Here is a 27777-nt window from a genome sequence, read left to right on the forward strand (position 1 = left end):
CTGAGGGTGGGGGGTTGTCTGGTAATATGAATGAGGTTGGAGCCCGGGCAGGGCACATAACCCATGGATATTACCTAACAGGGACTGCGGGGGTGGGAAGTGGGGGCATCTTCTGATCTGGCTCCAAGTGATTCATGCCCTTGTGTAATCTCCTCCCTTTCCCCGAATGTGGGCTAGACCTACTGACTTGCTTCTAATAAACAGATAGGGTCCAAGTGATGGGATGTCACTTCCATGATTAGGTTACAAAACATCGACTCTTCCATCTTGTCAGCTCTCTCTCTTGCTGGCCCTCTCTGAAGCAAGCTCCTATGCTGTAAGACACCCAGCAGAGAGGCCTGCCTGGAGAGGAGCTGAGGCAGGCCTCCAGCCCACTGTCTGCCATGAGCCAAATCCACTGAATCCTGCCAACAACCCTGTGAGTGAGCTAGGAAAGAGCCAGGTAAGCAGCACTGGCATTCCTAACCCACAGAAAGTATCAATGCTGTTGTTTTAAGGCGTTAGGTTTTGGGGAAATTTGTTATTCAGTGATAGATAACTAATGCAGGAGGTGTGAAATGAGGAGTGAGGAAGGAATGAACAGTGATGCCTTCAGGATAAGGATGTCTAATATCACATTAGAACTTCGTTGCTGTCCTGCTCTTTGCAGTAATCACCTGCCAGTCTCGAACTATTTAGTCAAAGTCTACTATACAAAAGAACCTCAAGTTTGTGGTATTTTGGAGAAATAAAGAAAAAAACTGTAAATTCCAACGTTTTTTTACAAGGGAGGGTGAGAAGGCAAAAGGCCATAAAAAGAAAGAGAGGGCTTGAAAAGTGAACAGTGGCAAGAAATGGCCATCAGGGTGACCTCCTCCCTTCTCTATGCAGAAATTCCGGAAAATATTATGGAGAATGATGGGTTTCCTAGACCCCTGAGTCTCCTTTTCCACACCTAGAGTGATCAACCACTGAAAACTCTACTGAAAGGAGCAAAAATTACTCATGAACTTAGTGACTTGGAGGTCACTGGAGGTCTAATGAGTTGTCAGGGCGTGATGATGGGCAGACACTAACTGAGCGCGCTGAGCTGTGTGTGCAAGAGGGAGAAATGAAGACAGCGTGACACCTTCACTTCCTTATTAATAGTTGGTTCTCCCAGGGATGGAGGGAGGAGTCACTGAAGTAACATGTGCTGCCTGGCACATGAGAAACACTCAGGGAATCCAGCTGCCCTTTGGGGGAATCCCACCATTTTCTTTCTTTGTTTCTGCCTTTGTTCTTTGGAAAGTAAGGCTATCACAAATTATTCAAGAATTTATAGGATCCATTAACGTATCAGTTGAGTATCCAGCCTAGTTCAGGAAAGGCAGTAATTTTAAATCTATGTTCCTCCCCAAGGTCCCCAGGTCATGATTTCAGGGTCATGGGGTTGAGCCCTGCATGGGGCTCTGTGCTCAGTGGAGAGTCTGCTTGGGACTCTCTCTCCTTCTCCCTCTGCCCCTTGCCCCCCAAAATAAATAAATATATTTTTTTAAAGGGTGTAGCTATCCATGGTTAGCTCAAACCACACTGTTCATGTCCTTTTAGTTGCATGACCTTTGCTGACAGGCAATGCACAGATTCTGGCCCATCTGACATTTTCCATCAGAACAAGTAAGGCCCGGGGGCAGCACACTGATCTTAGATTCAGAACACGTGGGAAGCACAGAGACCTTATGGTCAGAACACCTGGAAGCATTCTGTTCTTAGACTTGAGAGCTGGGTCGACCTCTGGTATTTGTTTTCTTGCCAAGGCACTTTAGAAGCTGGTGGTTATCATTTCGTCATCTTAAAAATGGAAGTAGAGAATTCCTCCCTGCCTCATCATTGTAAAGCTCAAATAGGACATTGTGCTGAAAGTTCAGTGGAAATTATATAGTATGGATGGGAAGGTGAGTCTCTCCAATTCATTATAGGAATTATCATACATACATTTTGAGTGGAATTTGGCAACATAGGGTAAATGTAAAAGCTAGCACTTAAACTTCAACGTGTCTCCCCAAGGGAAACTCTTGCATTATTGCATTCAGAAATTTGTATAAGAATGTCCATAGCTGTAAGAGTTGCAACAGCCAAATATTGGAAGCAATCTGATTGTACATTAATGGCAGAATGTGTATGTGATTTGTGGTATACTCATGAAATTGAATATTGTATGGTGGTAAAAGGAATGCATTAGGTCTGAACGTATTACAGCATAGGCAAATGTTAAAAATGGAACTTTGGGGGCGCCTGGGTGGCTCAGTCATTAAGCGTCTGCCTTCGGCTCAGGTCATGGTCCCAGGGTCCTGGGATCGAGCCCCGCATCGGGCTCCCTGCTCCGGGAAGCCTGCTTCTCCCTCTCCCGCTCCCCCTGCTTGTGTTCCTGCTCTAGCTATCTCTCTCTCTGTCAAATAAATAAATAAAATCTTTAAAAAAAAAAAAAATGGAACTTTGAGTGCAAAGAGCAAATGAAAGGATATTGTATTGTGTGGTATTAACATAAACTTTTGAAACATGCAAAATAATATTGTATACTGTACATGAAAAAGTATAAAAATAGCCATGGGAATAATAAACCCAAATTCTCATAAGTGGTTTCCTCCAAGATAAGAATAGGGAATAGTATCAGTGTGTGGGCTACACATGGAACTTCACTATCTCCTGAGCAATTCATTTCTTTTGGGAAAAAAAAAGAACTCGAAGCAGATAAGGCAAAATATTACAACTTGGCAAGTCTGGACAGTGAAATGATTTTGTTCATTATATATTCTCCATGCATTATACAGTCTATGCTTTTCTATATACTTAAAATATTTCATAACAGAGTGTTCAGTAAAGAAAAGAGCATTTATATCAAGGAAATAATATTTTCACATAGCATTATTATAATAAAAAAGAAGTAATCAAAATGGTCAATAATAAGCCAGTGGTTAAATGAGTTCTAGTATGTCCATATAATTGATTATCTACCCAAACAAAATATTTTTAAGGAGAAACATATTAAATAATGGTAAGTGAAAAAAGTAGGATTCAAAATGAAGTATGGTGTTACCTTAACTGTCTATGTTTACGTGTGCGTAAGCGTGCATGTGTATGTTTGGATAGGCATGTTTGTGTAGGAAATAAGCCAAAATGTTCAACAGTTTGTCCTTATATTGCAATACTATGGATGGTATTAATTTCTTTTTTCTTCTTTTCCATATTTCAGAAATTTAATATGAGGAGCATATAAAACCTTTAAATACCATACATATTTAAAATATTTAAGTGTGTGCCAGTCAGACATGTAAACAAATGATTCTGTACAAAGACAAGAAAGTATGCCATTCCTCCAACAGTACCGTGGTAGCTAAGCCAGATGGTTACTAATGCCACTTAATCTGGCCTTTTGCTGCCCGTCAGGAATGTAGTCAAACAGATACGGGTTCTGTTCTAAGAGCTCCATGACAGTTGTTGGTTGGCTGATATCTCCAAATGTACCACAGACCTCTATCCAGGCTCTAGGCTTATCTATCCCGTGGCATTCCAGTCATCACTGCTTGGATGGCCCCACAAACCTTGAACGTCAGTCTCAGACTGAAGTCATCTTCCCTCCCCTAATTCCTCCTTCACCTCATTTCTTGCCTCAGACCTCTCCCATATCCCCCAAATCCAGGGGATCTTTATGTTCTGTCAATTCTCTCTCCAAGGTCTTTTCTAGGTCCCTCCCGCCACCCCCCTCCCCCGTGGGCCTTCTCTGGGTGAGGGACCTCACCACCTCCCGCCTTGGTCACCACGGCAGCCTGAAGTTTTCCCTGCCTAAATTTGTGTCTCCTTTAACTTGGGTTCCCAATAACCGCACTGCAGTGCACTCTTTATAAAATGTAAAATGTGATACAAGAAAGCCAAGGTTCCCATCCTGTAAAATATTGTACTAGGTAAAGATAAGCTTTGCTTAGAGTGAAAGAGCAAGTGTCTGACCCGTATGCAGCGCACAGCACTGAGCCCGAAGCCCCCTGCCCGCTGATCTGATCCACACTCTGGCTGACTGAGTGACTCATAATCGCTTCACTGAGATCATCAGCACTCACAGTCCGAAGCATATGACTGAGCGGGGAAACATGAACATTAGCTTCCTCAGTAATGTTTGCATTTTCTATTCCTTCAGATCATGTTGGAGAGTAGGAAGTAGGAAAGCATTTCTACGGCCTCTCCTATTTTCTGGCTTTACGAAGTTGCATCTCTCTCAGGGAGGAAATAAACCCACTGAATGTGTGGGTTAAAATCTATTACAAGCCAGAGTAAGAGGAAACTCTTTTAATTCAAAGGCAAAACACACAGCATGTTTTATAATCCCCCAAAGTACGACAGTGTTTGGCCTGAGCTTCAGAGTTGAGCTTTCCACGCAAACAAATCGTGAATGTATATGAATAGATATGTGTGTATGACTATGCTCTTGTTTTCATTTTCTGCTCCACTATTTTTTTCCTTCTGAACTCATTTGTGAATCTTCTGGAAGGTATTAAAATAACACAGTGACACAATTCACTGAGATGACAGAGTGGAGAATGTGTGAAAAAAAATTATAATAGTTTAAGATTTTAAAGAATATTGAGGTAAGATAAAATGAGTCTGTTCATAACTAATGAGGATAGTTAGCAACAAACTTTGGATTATGGATCCAGTTCTGTGTACCTACAGTTCACAGTTTTTAAAAAGATAAGACCTTTAATATAGTATTAGTAGTAATAGAGGCAGTAGTAGTAGTAATAAAAAAATGAGGAATAACAATTAACATTTATCTGTACAAGACACTGTGCTAAATGCTTTATGTTTAAAAAAATTCTTCTTCCAATTCCACTTTACAGTTGGTAAAATTGAGACTCAGAAAGCAGAACTTGCTTAGTCACACACTAAGCAGTGTAGGGCCAGTATATGAATCCCATCTGTGGGACATCTGAGCAATTATCATGAAACCAACTGAAAAGATAAAATCCAGTTTTATTCATTGAGAATAGAATATTGAGAGATCATGATTCTCTGAAGCTAAGCTATATGTCCATGATCTCCGAGAAAGATAATCATGGGAGCTCAGGAAATAGAATGGAAATGTCTCATTTATTTAGACCTGCAATAAAGCATCCTCAGTGGCATTTGAGAAAGTCTTATTTGGGGCCCCCATGGATTTCAGAGCAGTTGGCACCTGTCATGCATTCCATCCCACTGAACATGCATGGGATTCCCAGCATGGCTAATTCAGCAGACTGTGTAACAAAGGGCATAGTGTCCAGGACCAATAAATAAACCTAAAATGTATATCCCTGATCCCTAAACTTGGTTTTCCTCTTTGATTCAGATATAAATCCACTTCTGGTCCTTTTCTGGTCTAAAAAACCACAACCTGTATGGCCTCCTCTCTCACCTGGGCCTGGCTTAATTTGGTTTTCAACCCAGGCTTTACCTTTTATTTCATTTTTAACTCCTTGCAACATATGTCTACTGCTTTGGATTGCCTTAAAGATGATTGGGGGAAGGATAAGATATGAGGGATACAGAAGAGATCATTTACATAGGGGTAAAATGTCAATTTGGTGGATGAGAGTCTCTAAAATATTTTCACGTGCCACACGTGGTGGTGTAGCTGTTAATGGAATTCCCATTTGGAATGGGAACGTCTCCAAGATAGAGGAAATATTAAGTGATAGGGAGGGGGATCCCTTAGGAAAATATCCAAGCTGTTAAAGTCATAAGTGTATGTGAGGAAGGAAATGAAAATATTACTCATTATAGCAGCTTTTCTTGGGGGTGGGGGAGGGGGAGGAAGTGTGGGGTTCCTCAGTCCGTGATGTTTGTTGGCTCCACACCTCTGAGATTAAACACCAGGTGAGGGGACGCCTGGGTGGCTCAACTGTTAAGCGTCTGACTTCGGCTCAGGTCATGATCCCAGGGTCCTGGGATTGATTCCCCACATCGATCCCCCGCATCAGGCTCCCTGCTCCGCAGGAAGCCTGCTTCTCCCTCTCCCACTCCCCCTGCTTGTGTTCCTGCTCTCACTCTCTCTCCCTCTGTCAAATAAATAAATAAATAAAATCTTTAAAAAAATAAAAATAAAAAAATAAAAAATAAACAAACACCAGGTTAAATACATAGCCGCCATGCATCTCACATCTCACCTCAGGACTTTGTCATCCCTATTCCTTTGTTGTACATTATTGCCCTCGGTCCTCAATTTTTACAGATTATAACCTCTAGTAATTTGTCGTTGTTGCAAGCAATAGCTCAAAGATTACTGGAAATGTTGATAGGAAAAGACATCCGAGAAACTCATTTTGTTTTCACAAATAAACAAGCATTTAGGGAGACTGTGAGCTGAAACGCAAACAAAACCAAACAAAGCCTGTGCCCGCAGATCCAGAACTGTGGCCTCAAACTCAGTTACACTTTGCTTTGAGGATGTAGAACATTGGCACAGCTCTTGGTGACTAATTTGGCACTGCAAGGCAAGATGGCGAGGCAGCTTATCAACAGCAAGTCACAGAATAAAACGTTTTAAAGAACAGTTTAAAGAAACCATCGGAGATCGTCCTCCAACAGCAAATGGAAACTAAACTTTCTGTGGGGAAAAGTGAGGGAGAAAGGGAAGAAATGGAGGTGGGGAGAGACTGATTGTTTGTCATGGATTTATTTGTAAAACAATAAATATTTAAAGAATTGCTTCCATTGTCTCTTTGAAGCACTGAGTTCTATTATTCCTGTGTCTATTTGCTCTGTTTTGGAAAAGATCAATGTTTTAAAAGAAAACACATCATGGGTAGTGTCCAAAAAATAAAAAATAAAACAAAATATGGATTCTGTGTTTGCCCTGTTCCGCCCTGTGCCTTATTGTCCAATTATGTGAACAACAGCAAACTCTGTGGCTTTGGGTGGGGGTAGGGGGTCTGGTCTTCTTCACTTCAAATCACACTCTTTGTTTTCTTTCTCCTCCATCAGCACACAAAGCTTCAAAAAGAAAACAGTTACTCACCATGTGCCCCCATTTTTTTTTGTACTAGGCTCTGTTAGCCCTAATGTATATTTTCTCCAAACCAGAGGCTGGATCTGGACTGTGCTCTGCTTGCTTTTATCTGCTTCTGACTGATTCTCACAAGGCAGACATTCCATTGTGCTGAGCAAAGAGGATGCTGAAATCAGAGGGCAGGAGTCTCCAGGGCCCCTGTTAGAGCAGCAGAACCAACCTCTCCCGCTCTCACACTGAACTACCACCAGCATTTCTCAGAGATCGGTAAGAGCTTGCAGAGCTACATGGATTTAAGGCTCAGAAGAGAGACTCTAATTAAGCAATTAAACTGTCAGTCGGAGGTCACTTTAATACTCAGCCTTCATGAAAGGCAACATAATGGAGCCATTTTCATGCTGACCATACAGAGTCATGCCCAACCAGTGGGTCCCACTGCTGCCTTAGCAAGAAATACTCACAATGTGTCATTCAGGAGAGCCTGAGGTTAATTACACTAGCCACTCAAAAGGGACTGAGGGGAAAGTGCAAACATATTACCAAATTAGTTGCGACCTGAGCGCCAGTTGAGCTTTCTGATTAGCTCCCTACGATGCCATCACCATTTCAATAGAAGTCAGAAAATTCGGTTTCTCTCTCTTTTTTCATTACAGCAGCATGAAATTCTAGAAAACACACTTCTGAGATGTTATCTAAGTTCTCATGTGGCTCAAAATAGTGAGATTGTATATCAATAATTGTGCCAGGGAGTGAACTCAGCACAACACATTCCCAAATGTGTCATCTGCAATTTTCCACTAAAGAGCTGATTATTGCAGGAGAAGAGACTACAGAATTCACTTATTCATGTATTCAGCCATGCATCTACCAGTAATTCGTGCACCAGATTTCTGTCTTTGGGATACAAAGACTACTGCTGTTGGTTACATGAAAGGGGATGGAGGCTGGGCATTACTGTTCCATTTTAAAATTTTCATCCATTTCTTCTTCTTGCTAAATGTTGCCTCCACAAGGCCAAGAGAGATGGCTTGGGGTTCCCTGTGGGCTTACCCTGCCTCCACTTAGGACCGCTGGGGACTGGACCTGCTACAGGAAGAGCTCTCTTCTGCAGGGCAAGTGGAGTGTGGAGATGACATCCTACCCAAGGCCGATCCTGCATCCCAAAGCAGAAACCAAAGCTTAGTGAGTCTCTGCGAGTCTGACTGTGACCTCTGGAGTGAACACACACTGATGTCACCAGACCCCCAGTGTCTGTTTCTTCACGTCCCACCTCGCACTTCTCTTCCCACCCACAGACGCAACTCCTAACTGGATCCTCTTTCTCTGTGGGTTTGCCAGGCACTCAATTTTATAAATGAGCCATCTCAGATACCCCAGCCATGACGAGAGTGAGTGGTGGAGCCATGCCCAGACACTAATGCCTAGTGGGGTTTGGCACGTAGTTGACACCACAGATTGAATAGGTGTATGGAGCCCAGACTACCTGACTTCAAGGCAAAGACACCTTCCACCTCATATCTGGAATCCTAACACTCTTACTTATATCGATAAATGAAGTCTGGGTTCATCCGAAAGAGAATTCAAAATGGTTCCAAAGGAACCCTAGTTTTATTTCTCCCCCTATTTTTTCAGTTGTCCTCTATTCTGCAGTTCAGTTCCTTGCATGTACACTGTAATTTTTTTTAAAGATTTTATTTATTCATGAGAGACAGAGAGAGAGAGAGGCAGAGGGAGAAGCAGGCTCCCTGCTGAGAAGGGAGCCCGATGCGGGATCCGATCCCAGGACCCCGGGATCATGACCTAAGCCAAAGGCAGATGCTTAACTGACTGAGCCACCCAGGTGCCCTGTACACTGTAATTTTTATATTTGATCAGAATACTTACTCTTACTTCAGGCTTGCTTATGTTTTAGTGCTGGCTGCTATTAATTTTTACGTGGTCTTGATCCTGACCCTCTGGACTTCAATGTTCTTATTTTTAAAATGAGACTACTACCCAAAAAATCAGCACATGACAGTAAATTATCTCTAATGTCTCCTCTTGCAACCTTAACATCCTATGTATTTATGCGTTTGTGATTATTAGTCATAATGTCTGTTAAAATTAATATTTCCAATTCTGATAATCCAAACTGTTACAGGAGTTGTAAAAAACGTGATTGCTGGTCACATCCAGCCATAATTGACCTTGATATTTAATAGTACACTTGAGTTCTATGAAAAATCCCATGAACACAAATATTATCTGGCAGTATCATTGGCAGCTGAATATTTTTCTCTTTGCTAATGACTCTAAGCAACAGGACCAAAAAATTAACTTGAATGTCTCCAGAATGAATGATTGGCTTTGTAGGAACTTAAACTGCAGAGATGTTATGTAAGATATTGGACTGTAGGGTACGTTTCACATCCAGTGTCCATCGAGCTGTAAAGGATAGATGGTTGGTGCCTCAATGCTTGCCTTCATGAACCCCTGGACAACTAACTGTAACTGGAGCCAAGCTTCCAGCCTCGCCAGGACACTGCCCGCCTGGTTCCAAGCTCTGCCAGCCTCCCATCCTATTAACTGGGTCCACTTGGCAACTGCACATAGCAGATCTCTACCCTAGTTTACCAGAATAGTCCTTCTTCACATTACTTTATCTATTTGTAAAGGTAATTTATAAATTGTACAAACAAAAATGACTTAGCTTATGTGTGATTTCTGTAACTTTCAATTAAATACATTTGCAAATCGAAGAAAATTATATATCTTGGGGTTAGTCATGTGTTTTAATTTCTCATCCTGAAAATATGAAATTTATAGGACCAATCCATCTCCAGATCTCTGCCTTGAACATGACTTCATCAGTTTTTCCATTTATCCCTTACATTCAGCTGTTCTTTTCTACCAGCACCATGCCTTCTCCACATGCTCAAGCTTCTCCATCATTAAAACAGACAAACAAAAAAACCATCTTTCCATTGGTCTTGCCTTACCCATAGGTTATAGTCTTTTATCACCTTATACCATTCACAGCCATAACTCTAGGAAAAAACTAAGAAGCTCCTGTCCCTCTTAACCCATCATGATCTAGTGTCTTCCACTACTACCCACACCCATCCTGTTTCTTACTAGGTCATCAAAGACTGAATCCAGTGGCCTTGCTTCAATCCCCTTCCTAGCTGACCTCTGCTGGATTTGATACCTTCGATACCTTTGATCACCCACTCTTAAAATTGGCTTCACTCCTCATTTCTATACTACCACTCTCTCTGGTTCTCCACCTACTTCTGAGTGCCTTTTCTTAGTCTTCTCTTCCTCTGTTCCTCCATTTGCCCCTTAAATGGTGATATTTCCCAAAGAGTTTACTTGGCCCTTTTCTCTTTAGAAAATGCTATTATAAGTGATCACACCTACTTCTGTGGCTTTAACAACTACCCAGATATACAAAAATATCGTCAAATGTACATGTCCAGCTCAGATGCCACCCTGAGCACTAAACTCCTATGTCAAACTCTATAAGGGCCATAGTATGGACCTCTAAACTTAAAAGTTTCCAAAAATCAAACCCATGGTATCTACCCCTTTACTCACTTAACTTCGTAGCATCACTCACTCATTCTTCAAGTGAATAGATTTAACTCCCTCATCTCTATCACCCACCTCACCCTTTACCACGTAATTAGTCTCTAAATTTTGGTGATGGTACAACCACCATGAGTTCTCCAATACGTCTCTTTCTTGCCACACCCAAGGCCACTGCCCAAGGTTTTTCCACAGCTTCCCAAACAGCCTTCATGCTACCTTTCTCTTTCTCTGCCAACCCAGTCCTCACTTGGCTGCCTCTTATCATTGTAAAATACAGTTTTGAGTATGTGATTCCTCGGTTTTACAGAAAATTTCCCATACTCTCTATAGGATAATTTCAGATTCAGAAAGCATGAGAGAGTTTGTCCAATCCTGAGGCCACTCAGAATGTCTTCTATAGACTCTTGGTCTCTACATGCTCACCCATGTATAGCCACACTCCAGTACAACGTCTTTTCTATTCCCACATGTCTGTGCATAGTCATACCTCGGTGCACAATTTCCCCTATTCTTTTCCCAAAGCCTCCTCTCTTGGCCTCACTACCACATTTCTACTGGTGAAATTCTGCCACTCAAATGTCATCTCCAATGTGAAACCCTCTCTGGCTTCCAGATCCAAATGAATCGCTCCTTCTCTTTTCTCATGATGATTACTACAGTTATGGCGTCCTAGGTACATGAGATGCTAGGCCTTGTGCTATGAGAAAGGTTCTTAAGCAGGTTCTTCTTTCACTGATGTCCTTGAGGCCCATGATCACAGGAGCTCTGGATCTTCAGCCCATTGCTCCTTTTAGTATTCCGTGCCGCCCCCTTTCCCAGGCTCATTGAGCATGCCTCTCAGAGGGCACTCACCATCAGCATTGTTATGATTATGGCTAGCATGAATCAATACCTTTCTACATGAAAAGCAGGTCACTTACATCATCTCAAATATCCCAACAATAAATCTGACACAGGTACTCTTATTCTCCCCATTTCACAGTTAAAGAAACTGCAGCTGAAAAGTTAACTTTCTCCAAGGCAACACAGCCTGAAAATGGCAGAATTCAGGCTCAGCCCCAGGTCTTCCCCACCACAAGGCTAGATTTCTTAACCATGGCACCATGCGATTGATGTAATTCACTTTTTATATCGAAGTCTTGCTCAAGTGCTTAGTGGCATCTGTTTCTGAATGCCCCATCTGCCCACAGGCAGGGATACTGCAACTACTTCATACGGGATTCCCTTTTTCCGACAGCTTGTTTGGACTATTACCTTTTATATTTTATCTCATCTGCTAGACTGAACTCCTCCCAGCACCTGTCTTTGGGTTTATTTTCCTGTCTCCATGCCTATGACCAGATCATATTTGAGGCTTCACTTCCTCCTATCTGTTGCCTCCAGCTAAGTTTGTTAAGTCAAGCCAGGTTGCAGGCTGAGATATGGCAGTGGTTCATAGCAAACCCTGTCTGTATATTTATATCTCATGTAGGTGGAAAGCTCTACTCATGAACACAGGAGGGGAAAAATGCAGCCATGCTGGGTGTGCCTTTGACCTAGGCTTTGTTTTGTTCACACACTTTTGTATGTTGAATCCTATGGGTTACGGACTTTACCAGAGAGAAGAGAAGATACCATACCTGGCACCATACCCACTGGGAGAGGAAGCAAATGGTGGAGAATTGCCCACTGCAGGCAAATCTACGAGGTAAACAATTTGTTTCTGGCCCATTTGAACTTCTCTTGAAGACCCTTTTTCTGTTTCAATGCTTTATTTCACCTTCATTCTTTTTTTTTTTTTTTTAAAGATTTTATTTATTTATTTGACAGAGAAAGACACAGCGAGAGAGGGAACACAAACGGGGAGTGGGAGAGGGAGAAGCAGACTCCCTGCCGAGCAGGGAGCCCAATGCGGGACTCGATCCAGGGACTCCAGGATCATGACCTGAGCCGAAGGCAGTCGCTTAACCAACTGAGCCACCCAGACACCCTCACCTTCATTCTTAAAGACTATTATATTAGGAGAGTACCGAGTCCCTGGTTGGTAGTTATTTTCTTTCTTTAGACTGAAGGCACCATTCCATTGTCTTTTCTTCTTCTAATCATCACTGTTGAAAGTCAGGGTTCAGTCTGCCACTTCTTAAAAGGCAATCTGTTCCCCTACCCACTCCCCTGACTGATTGTAATATTTTCCTTTTATCTTTCATTTTTTTAGATTAGTATATCTTTCTATTCATTTCTCTTTCTATTTCTACTCACTTAGTTGTTTGGGTTCCTTGGGATTCTTGTTTTTATAAATGTGATGTCTTTCATCAGTTTTAGAAAGGTCTTAGTCATTAGCTTTTCAAATATTGCTTCTGTTCCATTTATCTCTCACTTTTCCTTCTGAGATTACAACTAAATGCATGTTATATCTTTTTTTTTTAAAGATTTTATTTATTTATTTGACAGAGAGAGACACAGCGAGAGAAGGAACACAAGCAGGGGGAGTGGGAGAGGGAGAAGCAGGCTCCCTGCCAAGCAGGGAACCTGATGCGGGACTCGATCCCAGGACCCTGGGATCACGACCTGAGTCGAAGGGCAGATGCTTAACGACTGAGCCACCCAGGCACCCCAAATGTATGTTACATCTTTTATAAGCCTCCTCTATGTGTCTTAACCTCTCTTCTATATTTTCTATCCTTTTGCTTATCTGTGTTTTTTCCCCAAATAGATTCTTCTGACTTATCTTCCAGTTCACTGTTTCTCTTGTCATCTCTGTCTAATCTGTCTAAAATACAAAAAAAAAAAAAGCTTTGACTAGATCTTAATTTCAGCTATTATATTTTATCCAGTTCTAGAAATTTTAATTGGTTCTCGTTCATATTTGCAGTGTCACTTTATATAGTTTGCAGTTCCTTGCTGAGAGTTTAAAGTTTGACTTTTATCTCCACGAGCTTAGTAATCGTAATTGTTTACCAATCTGCCATATTAGTATGTTTATTTCCATTGTCTGTTATTCACATTGTATCTCATTTATGTTATATTATCTCCTCAGGTACATGCATATCTTTTATAATGTGCTGGCTATTGTCCATGAAAAATTATTAGTAGAAAGGAGATCTAGGATGAATTTATCTCCCTTTGAAGAAGATTCTAAATTGCCTTTGTCAGATGTCCAAAGGTATGTTAACAGTACAGGGTGCCCTCTCATTATTCCATGGCTTCAGATTTGGGGGGCCACTCAGATGACTCAAAGCTGGGATGCAGTCTCTGTGAAGGCTGTTTTATTTTCCTTATACCTAGGATATGGGATGGTTTGGCAGGACTTCCACCCTATTCCATCTCTGAACTCAAACTTTGCTTCTCTTTGCCCTGAGAGGCTCACAGAGGTGCTGCTAACCCCTTCTGGATCAGCAAATGCCCTATAGGTAAAAGCTATCTCAAATACTAGACTCACATCTCTCAAATATTAACTCAGAAATTTCACACTATCTTGTGAGTTCTGTGCTACATTTAGGAAGGTGTTTTTTAATATCACCTAAAATGTTTAAATTGTCTTTGTCAGGAGAGTTGGTGTGAGTCACTGTTATGGCAAGTGTATACTTTGCTCTATACCTTAAGTTTGTACAATGCTTTGCCAACTTAGATTTATAGTCATAAATCAACTGATCTTTTAAGTAGATTACTGATTTCATCTTGTAAAACAGTATTTGAAATTATACCATTTGACTGGACTATTTTGAAAAATGTGAAACAACTTTTGAGTTTTCCTGAGTTAAATCTGAAAGCTAGCCAGTTGGAGTTTGTGTAAGAAACTGTCAGAAAATTAAATAGAAAGATCCATTAGCCAAGAGAATCTGGTTTATATTTGAATGAAATGTCTCTAAATACAAATGAAAGATGGAAAAATCTTTGGTTAAAAAAAAATCAGGTAACCAAAAAAAATAATAAATAAATGAAAAACAAAAAGAAAATCTCAAAATACATCCTCATTCACTCTTGCATTAAGGATAAAGCATTAGTTTTAGGTGAGAATGTATTTAAGTTGAAGGTAGTGACAGAAACTTTGGTCATCTAACCAACTAACAGGCATCTCTCTTTCTTCCACCTCCATCCCCCAATTTATTCTGTCCTATCAGACACTGATTTGTTCAAGTAGCAGATTGAGATATCCTGATCTCAAGAAAAGTAGAACCCATGAAAACCCTCAGAGGCTTAATAATAATTGATTTGAAGTAGCTACGATAAATTCGTTCCACTAAAAGTTCCCTATTCTCTCTTGCAGCTAATTCCGACCAATGATTATGTAAAGGGACTTGCGTGAAAATTTTGCTTCCCTGATTCAAAAAATACAAAATAGAAACAAATAGCATTATTCCTTCTCCCTTTCTTTGCATCTGTACTCAGGCAGGACGTTCAGAGCTACTGCAGCCATTTTTTGACCATGAGGAAACAAACACAAAATGACAAATCAACACACTAACGATGGTAGAATAGAAACTGAGTTGCTAAACAAACCCCGCAATCAACTACCTCTTGATTTGTATTTAGGTAAAAAAGTAAATGTCCTTATATTTTAAGTTGCCAATAGTTGGGTTTCCCATGATTTGACATTGAAAACATCCATAACTAATGCATTTATTAAATATGCTCACAAAGCAATGTTCTGACCCAGGTTTGACTAGAGATGTGCTTGAAATTTGTGTCACCTACCGTAATACAAGAGTCCTGAGGCTCAAGGTCAAAATCAGTGAAGTTCAAGAGAACACGGTGATTTCTTTCCACCCGAATGACCCAGGAGCAGTCAGTGTTACGCCTATAAGGACTGGGGTAATTTGGAGAATGAATCTCTCCATTGGGAGCCTGGAAAATTCCGCCACAACCTGTAAGTAGGAAACCCAATTCAAAAATGAGAGGAATCCCTGATGCATAAAACTTTGCCCCATGACCTGATAGCACAGAACAATATGCTGCTTTGTTCAACCACTTGTTTTATGTAGTTGGTGCTAAACATTGTGCAGAACTGAATATCCACCATTAATTCATGCATCCCAACAAAAAAAAGGATGACTAAGAAAATCTCTCAAATAATTTAAATACTGATGACAAAAGTAATTTTTAAAAAAAATTTTTAAATACTGAAAAGTAAGTGCAAATAAAATCATGTTCTCATAAAGCCATAAAATGCCTCTTCTTTGCTCTCTAAAAATATAATATACTGTAAGAATAACACATCTCCTACAAATTTTGATAGCTTAGTAGTGTATGTTTTTAATAATTTAATATCTGCCTTTTAAAATTTAATATTCTGGACCTGGTACAGTTATTCAGTCTTTTTATTCCTATGATATTATCAAATACCTATCAATGTCTATCTCTATGACTTATCATATCTTGGAGTTATGATAATATAAACCTATAATAGAAAAATGTAGTATTATTTTCTAATAGTTGACAACCATTTTGGGTAATCTAAACACTATGTATACATAATCATATATATAATCCTCATTAAATTCAGGCATCATTAACTTTAGGGAAGATCCAACACACTTACTATACCACATTAGGGTTCCAAAAGTGGGGCCATGAGGTAGCCTGGGGTCACATCTCTACTTTGGTATTTCCTAGCTATGTGACTTTGGACAAGTACTAACTTCTCTAGTTTCAATTTCCTCATTAGTAAGGTGAGGATTTGAAATTATCTTCCCTCATAGGGTGGTTGTGAGAGATGAAATGAGATCGTTCTCATAGAACAGTTGGAATAGATGCCTGGCACATAGGAAGCTGCTAGCAAACATGTTTTTATTAGTAGTTGTATAGGTTAACATCTGCTCAAATATTTTGTACATTCATTTTTTATTAAAAAAAATCTGCAACAGGTAAATATTTTTAGACAGCCTAAGATCCTAGGCAGAAAGTCACTATATAATACAATTCCTTGGAATTCACAAATTTAATATTTATAATTTGGGCATCTGCCAAGCATCCAAAGATCTATGCCATGGCATGAAGTAATTTACCACTTTGCTGTATTTACCCCAAAATAATTTACCCCAAGTAATTTACCCCAAATTTGAGGCTGGTAACCAGGCCTGAGGCCCTTGGAAAGTAAGTTAATCTAACCAATTTCGCCACTTCCGCTTTCACCATGGACTTGCATACTTGCATGCCCTAGTTTTCACATATTTTAACTCTGGAAGTTAAATTCTATCACATTTTTGGGGCACCTGGGTGGCTCAGTCGGCTAAGCAGCTGCCTTGGGCTCAGGTCATGATTCCAGGGTCCTGGGATCGAGCCCCGCATCAGGCTCCCTGCTCAGTGGGGTGCCTGCTTCTCTCTCTCCCACTCCCCCTGCTTGTGTTCCCTCTCTTGCTGTCTCTCTGTCAAATAAATAAATAAAATCTTTAAAAAAAAAAATTCTATCTCATTTTTTTTAGGGAAGAGTATATGCCAAAGCAACCTTTGCCACTTGAGGAGTCACTAAGTTGTCACTATGTTAGGCTTCATACCTCTCTCTCCAATCATTTCATAAAATTTATAAGGGTTCAGGTTAAGTATTTTGAGACACCTCCTTGGTTCACTCACCTCCGGGGACTGCTTGCCATGAGGCATTGAAGCCTCTCCCATTTACAGAGCTGTCGGTCTTGAAGCGGATGGCTAGCTCATTTCCAGTGCTGGAGACCTGCATGGGATTCTCAGATGATCTTTGGGCACACAGCTGAGATATTCGGGGAGAGTGGAAATCAGGGCCTCCATAGATCTAAGACGGAATGTAGAAAAAAGGACTGAAATTAAGAGATATATTTAAGCAGTGACAGCCCTTCCCCTGACCTCGTTTTACCACCAGCTCTTGGATTCTATTATCATGAGAGACTGAAATCTCAGCCTTCCTGGATGGGGATGAACTGTAAACTTGAGCTGGATTTTCAAAGGCACTCCCTCAGCCCTAGGAACACATAAATTCAACCACCCACAAAATGCCTGCTTATTTTATCAGTCAGAATTGTACAGCTGAACTGAACAGATTATTCCAGAATCTTCCCTATCTCCCCTTTTCCTCTTTCCACGTCTTCATAGGATTTCCTGCTTTCTTTGGCAGAGGCATTGCCGATAAAACAGTATCAAGTCTGATTTTCTAAGTCTTCTAGGCACATGGAATAGTCTTAGCATAAAGCCATATTGTTTGTGAAAGTCAGTTCACTGAAAGCTGTTGATCTCCCAGTTGGATTTTTTATGATCTTCCACTTTGCAATCTGAATACTTTATAAAATTGGGCATTTAATACAATATTTTACTTCTTCAGAGAGAGTGAAAATACAACCTTTGTATCAGTGTGTTCTGTGGTATCCTTAAGAAGGGACTCCCCCAGATTCTCGTTGAACCTACTCCCAGAATCCTATTGGTGGGAACATGACCAAGAGCAGTCGACTTCCTCTGGGAAATTGCCCTGGACTCTGCCCATATCTGGACGGCTCCCCCTAGATCCATCTCAAGTGTTCTCAGATCTCCTAGGCTCCTCAGATTGCAACCATCTACCTGACCAGGACCCCAGTGCCCAGGGACACATTCCTCCCAGCAAGTGCCCCCCACCCCCACCCTGGGGTCTCAGAGTCACATCTTTCTGGCAGATGTGCCCAGCCCAGGGCAGGTCTCTAACCCCTTACACACTGATTTCTCAGTTGGGGGTGGGGGGGATGGAGGGTAGGGGGAAGGGGTGGGAAGATAAGAATCAAACAAAAAGTACTGAACCCCTACCTCCGGGTCTTGCCAAACTCGAATTTGTAGCAGAAAGACCATTTTTGGGGACAGTTTTCAGGCATAATGGTATCTGGGTCCTTCCCTCTCCCCCACATGCATATACTCATAATTCCGGGGCTCCAGGGCGGAACCAGAACCCGGAAAGCAGCGCTGCGCTTGGGGAGATCTGTGCGCAGGGCCCTCCCACTCCTGGCACCTGTGCCGCTCTCTCCCCATTCCTCCTCCCGCCCCAGGCCCTCGCCCACCCTCAGGGCAGCTGTTGACTGATAGGGGGAATCACTCAAGTGTTCTCTGAGGGGAGAGAGCGAGAACAAGAAGCCTACTTTTGGCGAGGCGTGTGTGATTGGAATCTATAATGATTTCTTTGTCTGATTAATTCCCCCCAGCCATGCGGCAAGGGCCAAATGAATGAAGCTACTGTTCACAGAGGGCTGAGCACAAGGACTTTAATTGCAAAGGAATGAAGCAGGCGGATGGCTTCAAGCTTATTTTCATAGGAGGAGCTATGTTTGTGTGGCCCCCTAAGTCCCATCAAAAGCAGGACTTCAGGAGGAGGCCTGTGTGGCCCTTTACACGTACACATGTGCAAATGGAAGGAGCAGATCGCTTCTGGCTTACAGTGTCCTTTCCTCGTTTCAAGATTTGCCTGCCCGCCACCCGCCCCCATAACACAGTCCTCAGAGCATGGAACTGACAGCACGAGCTGTCCGGGCCCAAGAAACAGCACATATTTGGAGAGAACTCTGAGCACAAGGCTTTAGTTCTGACAAAGAAAACTTGCACATTGGCAAAATAGTCTTTGTTTTCCCTGCTCGGGGTCCCCTTAAGATCACAAACATAAACGGGTATGAGGGTATGAGTCCGCTGGGCCTAGAAGCCTCCAGGAGAATCAACACTGCTGCTTTTGACCTTTTTCACTTCCCCTCTTACGGGGCTGGGCTCAGTACAGACCATGGAAGAGAGACCAGAGGGAGTAAACTGCCCACACCAAGCAATTGTCTTGATTTATTGCCCCAAGGAGTGGATTTCCTTTTCTGCTTTATGCGGGTTCAGGCTCCTTTCTCAAGAGACTGAAGTAAAATCAGCCAGAGTGTTTCCATGACCCAAACAATAGAACAGTACTTTGGGCTTCCACAAATAACACCAATAGTTAACGCATGACTCTTCAAAAGAGGAAAAAGATGGAAAGAATTTCAGGGTGTGGTTCATTCAACTACAGCATATGACTAAACTTTGGGGGGAAAAAACGGGTCTGATGATGGGAGATTAAAAAATGTGTTTTTAGCAAATGCTCAGGATATAGAACATTTCAAAGCCTATGGTTTTAATCTGTTTTGAACATTTCTTTCTGCTCTGTTAGCTCCATTTATTGTTACAATCAAGTCAGCATTCCAGGGTTATGAGTAACCGAACGGCTGTTGCTTAATGCAAGCGGCCACTTTCTGGACACTGATTTTTCAGGGAAAAAAAATATTGGCTCCTGGTAAAATCTGGTGAAACCCAGGTAGGCCCCATATCTGGTGACAGAGAGGTCCTACGTGGCTGTGCTCAGAACAGGAAAGGATAACGCACAGCCTCAGAACAGGCGGGTCAAGAAAGCCAGCAGTGTCTCAAGGCCACATAGCCACCCCGGGTAACATTTTGAAGCCTATTGCTAGCATGTTATCAGCAGCTATGGTATGAGGGATGGAAAAAATCATTTTATCATCATTCGTGCACATTTATTACAGCACCTTCCACCTGACAGAGCATTCGCTAAGATGTCAAACAAGGTTTTGGAACAAAAAGTAAGGGGGTTACTCATTTCAGCCTTAAGAAGTAAGCTTTCCCAAAATACTTAAAGGGGTTCGAAATATTCCCCCCAAACCCTGATTTTGATGGAACATGGGAGACCACCTTGTCCTAACAAAAACAAGCCCCAAGCTGACCGTAGCCTCTCCTCAGAGTGCTTTCTGGGCAGGCACAGGACCTGCCTAAATGCCACTGCCTGGAGACCCTGCCTTTTTCCCCTGACCCCCGAGCCGCTTGCAGGGAACAGCCCTAGTCTGCTTTCTCATGTAATGGGTGTGACAAAACCCACAGCACAATGAACCCATTTACATTTTGCCAACTGGGCAACAATCACATGAGCTTTGGAATATGAAAATAAAGGGTTCGGAACATTTCACATTACTGTGGAAAAGTCTGCTGCCAACCCTTTGTGTTAAGGGGTTTTATGCCACTGAAAAATATCCTTGCTGGCAAGAAAGACCATTTGAACTTCCACATGCGAGTGTTACTCCGGCTCATACTGTGAGTGTGAATTTCGAGAGCCACCTTGTTCTTTCTTCCTAAAAACCTTTCCTCTTCTGAGATGGAGTCATGACTTGGCAACAACCAGGACCAACATGAAGACAAGGGTTGAGGTTTTAACCCGACAACTTACCCAGCTCCGTCTCTGATTTCACTTACTGCAGCATTATCCTCCTTTAGAGAGCCCAGAGCTGCTCAATACAATTCTGTGATTCTGCATCCACTCAGTGAGGACATGATTTGAGAACCCCATTTCTTTTCAAAGAAAGAACTTGTTGGGACACCTGGGCAGCTCAGTAGGTTAAACGTCTGCCTTTGGTTTAGGTCATGATCTCAGGGTCCTGGGATCGAGCCCCACTTTGGGCTCCCTGCTCAGCGGGGAGTCTGCTTCTCCCTCTCCCCCTGCCCCTCCCCCAATGCGTGCCCGTGCTCTCTCTCTCACACACACACACAAATAAAAAAATAAAATCTTTAAAAAAAAAAAAAAAGAAAGAACTTGTTTTGTAGTTAAATGATATTTTAAGTATTAAAGTTTCCTCTAAAGTCCATACCACTCATTTCAACATCTTGAGCACCACCCACATCTATCTATCTTTTTGTACTGGCTTATGTGGAGTGTGGAGTAGTGGATGGATTCAGCTCTGAGTTCTTCCATTCACTGTCCTCGTGCTCATGGAAAAACCCATCAACATTTTTGAGCCTCTGTTCTGATGATGGTAAAATGGGGACAAAATTCCCTTCGTACCTTACGGGACTATTTAACATTCAAATGGGAAAATGGATGTCAAAATCCCTTTGCAAACCACCAACAATGTGCATTATTATGGTGTGTCAATCAGAGATATATATGCTTTCATTCATTCCACAAATATATATCATGTGTTCTACTATTTGCCAAGTACTTTGCAGCAGGTATAGCAGTAAAGCAAAACCAAAACAAACAAATACCCAGCCCTTGGTGGATTTGAAGTTTTAGTAGATACAAGAACTGATAAGGATCAGGAAACACTATGGCCATCTCTAGAGCTGAGGTGGTAGGAGCTTTGTATGTAGGAAGCCATTAAATTTTGCAGAGAGGTTCTGTTCCTAATGACTAGATCCCTGATTATAATAGATTCTCAAAGGTCATCTCAATTATCTGAGGTAAACCCTGTGCAGTGGTGTCGCATTTTGTACCCTGCACCATGGGGACCCTCCTCAGATGGCAGCTGCAGCTGTGGCCTCACCCCAAGATCACCCCCTCTATACTCTGCCTCCCCACTGTCTTCCCTAAGGGAGCCTTCTCAGACTAAAGTGGGGGGCAATAACAATCCCAAGTACAATCCATCAATGAGGACAGGAGTTGGGGGACCAGTGCCTGGTTGCACCCTTAGAGGGATGGTTCTGATGAACAGTCCTCATAGCACCTCAGAGGGTCCCAAGCCCTAGGGACCCCAGGGGCTCCCCTCACTGGCTCTTCCTCCTTCACCCTCCTTCCTGCTGTCCCCTCACTCTTGCTTCCTGGTACCATCTTCAAGTTAAATTGCCTGCCACCAAGTTCTTCAGGCACTGCTTTTAGGGAAACCCAAACTGAGATATTAATCCCATTTGTTCATCAACATCACTCACAAAGAACTGAGACTCATCAAAATGTCTGGACATAGAACACTGTCGGCCATTGGAAATAATTTAGGAAGTTTTGCACAGAGATCTCCAGTTCTACCCCAAATTTGGAATGGCTGATAAGCAATCTAAATTCCTACCTCCAGGACGTCAAAGTTGCACCTTACATGATACTCCACATCAAAGTCATGGATGGTGAGCTGAATGCTACTCCCAGGGGCTGTGGTAATGTACCAGAGGCACTCCTTGTTGGGGGGATACGTGTTGGGGTACCCGGGACTGCTGAAGGAGCCCATAGTCCCAGACAACTCCCCACCACAACCTGTAGAAACAGCAAGGCTCAGTCAGTTCAAAGTGGGCATTGACCCCTGCGAAAAATTCAAAAATCCAACCAACCAAAAGATAATTGAAAATGTACAATGCCTAATTTAGGGGAAAACTCACAAAGTTATAATAAAGTTATAATTAAGCAGTTATAAAACAATGAGAAAAAAATCATGGCTACAACTTTTTAAATGTATTCTTAAAAAACATTGATTACATCATTTGGTACAATAATTCTCAGTCCTTATTCTCACCACATCAAATCCTTGGTAATATATTTTAAATACCATTCTAATTTTTAGATTTTCTTCATTTTATTTAGGAAAGAATTTCACAGTAGGAAGTACAATGAACTAAATGAAAAGTGTTAGTGAATACCATGTCTCTCAGTCTTCAGTTTCCTTGTATGTAATACATTATTTTTAATTCCTTATCAGATCTAAGATCTAGAATACTAAGGGCTAAAAATCATTACCTTTGTATGAGAGACTATAGGAAATTAAAAAAATATATGGTATGTCCATAGCAGCTTCATTCATAATTGCCAGAACTTGGAAACAACCAAGACGTCCTTCAGTAGCTAAAAGCATAAATAAATTGTGGTACATCCAGACAATGGAATATTATTCAATGCTAACAACAAATGAGCTATCAAGCCAGAAAAAGACTTGGAGGAAATGTATATACATATTCATTAAGGAAAGAAACCAGTCTGAAAAGTCTCCATACTATTGGATTCCAAGTGTATGGCATTCTTGAAAAGGCAAAATTATGTAGACTGTAAAAAAGATAAGTGGTTGCCAGGGGCTAGAGCAGAGGAGGGATAAAAGGCCGAGCACAGGTTTTTAGGGCAGTAAACCTACTCTGTATGATACTATAATGGTGGCAATATGTCATTATACATCTGTCAGTCATTGAATGCCCAATGCCAAGAGTGAACTCTCATGTAAAGTATGGACTCTGGGTGAATGAAGTGTCAATGTAGGTTGATCAGTTGTAACAAATGTCCCACTCTGGTTGGGGTTGGGCAGGGAGAGGCTGTGTATGTGTGGGGACAGGGGTAAATAAATGGGAACTCTACCTCTCACTCAATTTTGCTGTGAACTTAAAACTCTTCTAAAAAATCAAGTCTGTTACAAACAAAAACAGTAAATGATACAGGTCCTGACCCAGAAAACTTATATCTAAACACCAACTAAACAAACAAAAACTGGATATATAAAACCTAAGCAAGGAAAACCCAAACATGAAGCTTATGTTTTAGGTGTATATATTATGCCCTAGAAAGTAATTAAGGCAAATCATTACAAGAAACAATCAGATATTTCACCATGTGATATATAGTAAGAGAAACTGCCACTAAGTGCTTAGATGTGTTTTACAGTTTTTTTTCCTATTTGAATACTCATAATAACCACGTGAAACAGGTACTACTATATCTGCATTTCTCAAGTGATCAAGTCAATGCAAACAGAGGTCAAGTGGCTTGCCCAAGGTTACCTGGCTTATAAGTGGTGGAGCAGGACATCCATACAAGCAATCTGATCATACCCAAATACTTAATTACTGAATTCTACAGACTCACGTAGTTTGTAGGAATTCAGAGATTTGAGAAGGGAGAGGAAGAGAAAACTTTGTGAAAGAAGTAAAATTTGAGGAAGGCTCAGATTTTAAAGACAAAATTAGAAAAAAAAAAGATAAAATTAGGAAAAAAGATAAATCACCCTTTTTTCCAATAACAATTTTTGGTGATTAAAAAACATTGCTTAGGGCATCTGGGTGGCTCAGTTGGTTAAGCGTCTGACTCCTGGTTTCCGCTCAGGTCATGATCTCAGGGTCCTGAGATCAAGTCCTGTCAGGGCTCCACGCTCAGTGGGGAGTCTGCTTGAGATTCTCCCTCTCCCTACTCGCGCGTGTGCGTGTGTGTGCTCTCTCTCTCAAATAAATAATAAATAAAATCTTCTTAAAAAAACAAACATTGCTTGCTCTGTCAACATATCTAAGCCACCTTTTCTATTTTTTCAGAATATTCTTTATTAGTTGGCAAAGTCTTCCAAGTATCTCCCCTCATTCTGCATCAAGACTTTTCTTGATAATACCTCCTCACTCCATGAACGTATGTGCATTGTCACATGAGTGCAATTAAACTGCCGTGACTTCAGACAAGCTCCTAAAGCTGAGTTCATGTCTCCTGTCCATGCTCTACAAACGTGCCTTATACAGTGAGTTAGAAAAAGCTTTTATAAGGGTTCAGAAGAAATATTCCCCATATAAAATCTCCACTTAACTGAAAATGGCTGAGGAGAATTCTAAGAAGAATCTTGATTCGGTAAAGAAATCTGATTCTAGCCCAATATGCCACTATCTTCTCGAGTTGCCTCCTCCTTCCCTTTGAAAACCCCGTGTTTTCAGACTTAAAGTGTCACACAGGGTAGTGCCTTTCCTATGGCCTATAAAGGTCCTAATCTTCATTTCTGGTTAAAGCCCTCTGAAAAAGCTGTTTAAAATTAGTCGTGCTGATATTGTTTATAGACTGTGGTGGATGTTAAAAAAACAGGAATGCCATGAAAGATTAGAAAATATTTTTCCTCCTAGAACAACACATGGAAAACACTCCTGAAGCCAAAATCAGCACAGTTTACGAAGCCCCACTGCAAAACCGCAGGGGGCGCCGGTCACAGAATATGCCATCAAATGATGCCCCCTGGAGTCTTGCAACATAGTGACCCATATAAATCATCTGAAGATGCAGCACCTTCTACTAAAGTACACCATAGGGAAGCAAAAGCATTCTGTTACCCTGCGCGCCCCCCCCCCGTTTTTTTCAACCTACATTTTTCAGGTCCTATGGATCTTGGTATCAGTTGTATCAGATTAAAAAAAATCAAATGAAAAAAAGTCTTTGGAGGAGAATAACTTCATGGCCACATCATATAAAAGAGAACAAGGAGATGGAAGCTTGGATATCTCATCTCTGCATTTCTTTACTTCACTTCAGTTCACCAGACAAACTAATTCTATTTTTTTTTTATCATAGTTGATTCATCTAAAAATCTGCAGGACATTTTCCATTGTCTTTTCCAATGGTTTTAGGTTTCCTTGTAAATTCTTTTGCTAATAACAGAACACGAATACCCTTAAACTGGTCAATGTAAGCTGGAATGATAATATCAGATTCTTGGCATTCAGTGATGCTTTGAAAAATTACAGCGTTTATTTTATTCACCCACTTACAGCTCTGGAGGCCCACAGTGTACTTTTCCTTAAGATTTAAAACAAACATAAACAAGGTTTACAAAACACAAAGCCAAACTGTACTTTTAGGTATGTCATGTTCTCTTCTCATCAATAGCACTTAAGTGTGTGTCTTTTAAGGAGAAATTCCAATATTCCTATTGTACATTCATTTGGTGGTATTTTATGGTAAAACTATAAAGTACTGGAAAATGAAGTTAATTCTGATCATATGGTAGAAATTTCACTCTTTCTATTTCCACATTCTGAAAAGAGATAGAAATAACTCTCCAGTTCCCATTCATTCATTCATTCATCCAATAAGTGTTTATTGAGCATATACAACACTATGAGCCATGTTATAGAAGCCAGGTGTATTTAATGCCTCTGGAAAAAAAATCCATTTACAGATCTAAAATGTGCTCTCCCCACCTGCCCCTCTCTAAGTTATTAAACTCCTTTTGCTGTTCCTTCAGTTTGCAAAGAGTAACTTCAGTAAGTTTTGATTTGGAAAAAACAGTGAATTCTGTTTTATCCTTTACAAGTTAATTGGTGGTAAGTTATAAATAAGAATAAATAAATGGTCATGTTGAGCTGCTAAAAGATATTTTAAAAGTTCTTAGTTTTGATAGTACTGTGTTAGCATAATTCTCTTTTGGTACTTATTTCCAGTCCACAGATGAGAGATTTTAATCAACATTTAGCCAGTTATGCTTCACTCTCTTGGGTATCATCACTTTTTCCTTGATTTTGGTATTTTTTGACAAATGTGTAGATGGTATCAGGCAAAAGAAAATATGTCAAAATATACATTTTAAAAACTGAAAAAATGAATGATGTCTGTTTTTTTTCCCTATGCTCTCTTTTAGTGGTAAGGGAAAACATATTCACAAAAAATTATGAAAATTTCTATTAACTAAAAAATTAAACACCAAAAAATTAAATATGTAATGAATTTATTTGATACTTTGTTTCATAAATTCAAGCTATCATTCGGCTAACAGTGAAACATTAAAACAGGAATTTGGAATTGTATAATTATGGATGAAAATGAAAAATTATGAAGTCACACTAAGAGCTGAACTTTTTAAATTACAAATGAAAGCAAATGACAATTATAATTCACAATAAATAGTGGATTTTTTAAAGAATGTATAATGTGAGTCTTCCGAATTTTATTTATGCATCATTTCCACTTAATTAGCTCTGGAAAAGGGAGTCAGTTCCAATACCAGAAATATGATTTAGAACCATATCAACATATACTAGCCCATCATCAATCAAAAGAAATATGAAGATAATCCAAAAGTCCCATTGTGTGTAATTCTGAAAAAGAGAGAATATGTTCCAAATGCTGAAATGAATCAAAAGCTAAGTTTAATTCTGCCTCATCAACAATGTCTTACTCATATTGGATAGCACAGCTGTTTGTTTTATTTGATTTACTATTTTTGCACCTCTTGTGGAAGAAACAAGGTGTGTTTTTGTTTTTGTTTTTTTATTTGAGAGCGAGAAAGAGCACAAGCAGGGTGAAGGGCAGAGAGAGAAGCAGACTCCCCGTGAGCAGGAAGCCCAATGTGGGACTCGATCCTGGGAACTCCACAATCATGACCTGAGCCAAAGGCGGACACTCAACCAACTGAGCCACCCAGGTGCCCCTTGTTTTGTTTTTAATAAAGATTGTGAAATTAAAAAATATACCTATTTGAGAAGTTGCTTTACCTCCGTAGTTGCTATCAGTGTTCCTAATGTCCAATACTAAAAACTTTCTACATAAACAAGTATCTTCATTTTACTTTCCTGTTAAATTTAAATTTGGGGAGGGGGAAAATTTTTTTAAAAATTAAAAATAAATAAAAAATTAATTAATTAAAAATAAATAATAAATTGGGGCATGTGGGTGGCTCAGTTGGTTAAGCATCTGACTCTTGATTTCGGCTCAGGTCATGATCTCCGGTCATGGGATTGAGCCCTGGGTTGGGCTCTGTGCCGGGCAGGGAGCCTGCTTAAGATTCTCTTTCCCTTTCCATCTGCTC

General features: G+C 40.7%; 1 protein-coding gene across 1 annotated transcript in view; it reads right to left on the bottom strand.

Annotated features, from left to right (window-relative positions):
* Nucleotides 1–27777, bottom strand: part of CUBN (cubilin) — a 264084-nt gene that overhangs the window by 128032 nt on the left and 108275 nt on the right. The window contains exons 27-29 of the mRNA XM_081818905.1: nucleotides 22324–22505; nucleotides 17117–17291; nucleotides 15242–15411 (exon numbers count right to left, since the gene is read on the bottom strand). Coding sequence (XP_081675031.1) covers nucleotides 15242–15411; nucleotides 17117–17291; nucleotides 22324–22505 — 527 coding nt within the window. The remainder of the gene's footprint in view (nucleotides 1–15241; nucleotides 15412–17116; nucleotides 17292–22323; nucleotides 22506–27777) is intronic.

This window comes from Leptonychotes weddellii, chromosome 5 (assembly GCF_054177405.1).
Source record: "Leptonychotes weddellii isolate Sample4059 chromosome 5, ASM5417740v2, whole genome shotgun sequence".
NCBI classification, from domain to species: domain Eukaryota; kingdom Metazoa; phylum Chordata; class Mammalia; order Carnivora; family Phocidae; genus Leptonychotes; species Leptonychotes weddellii.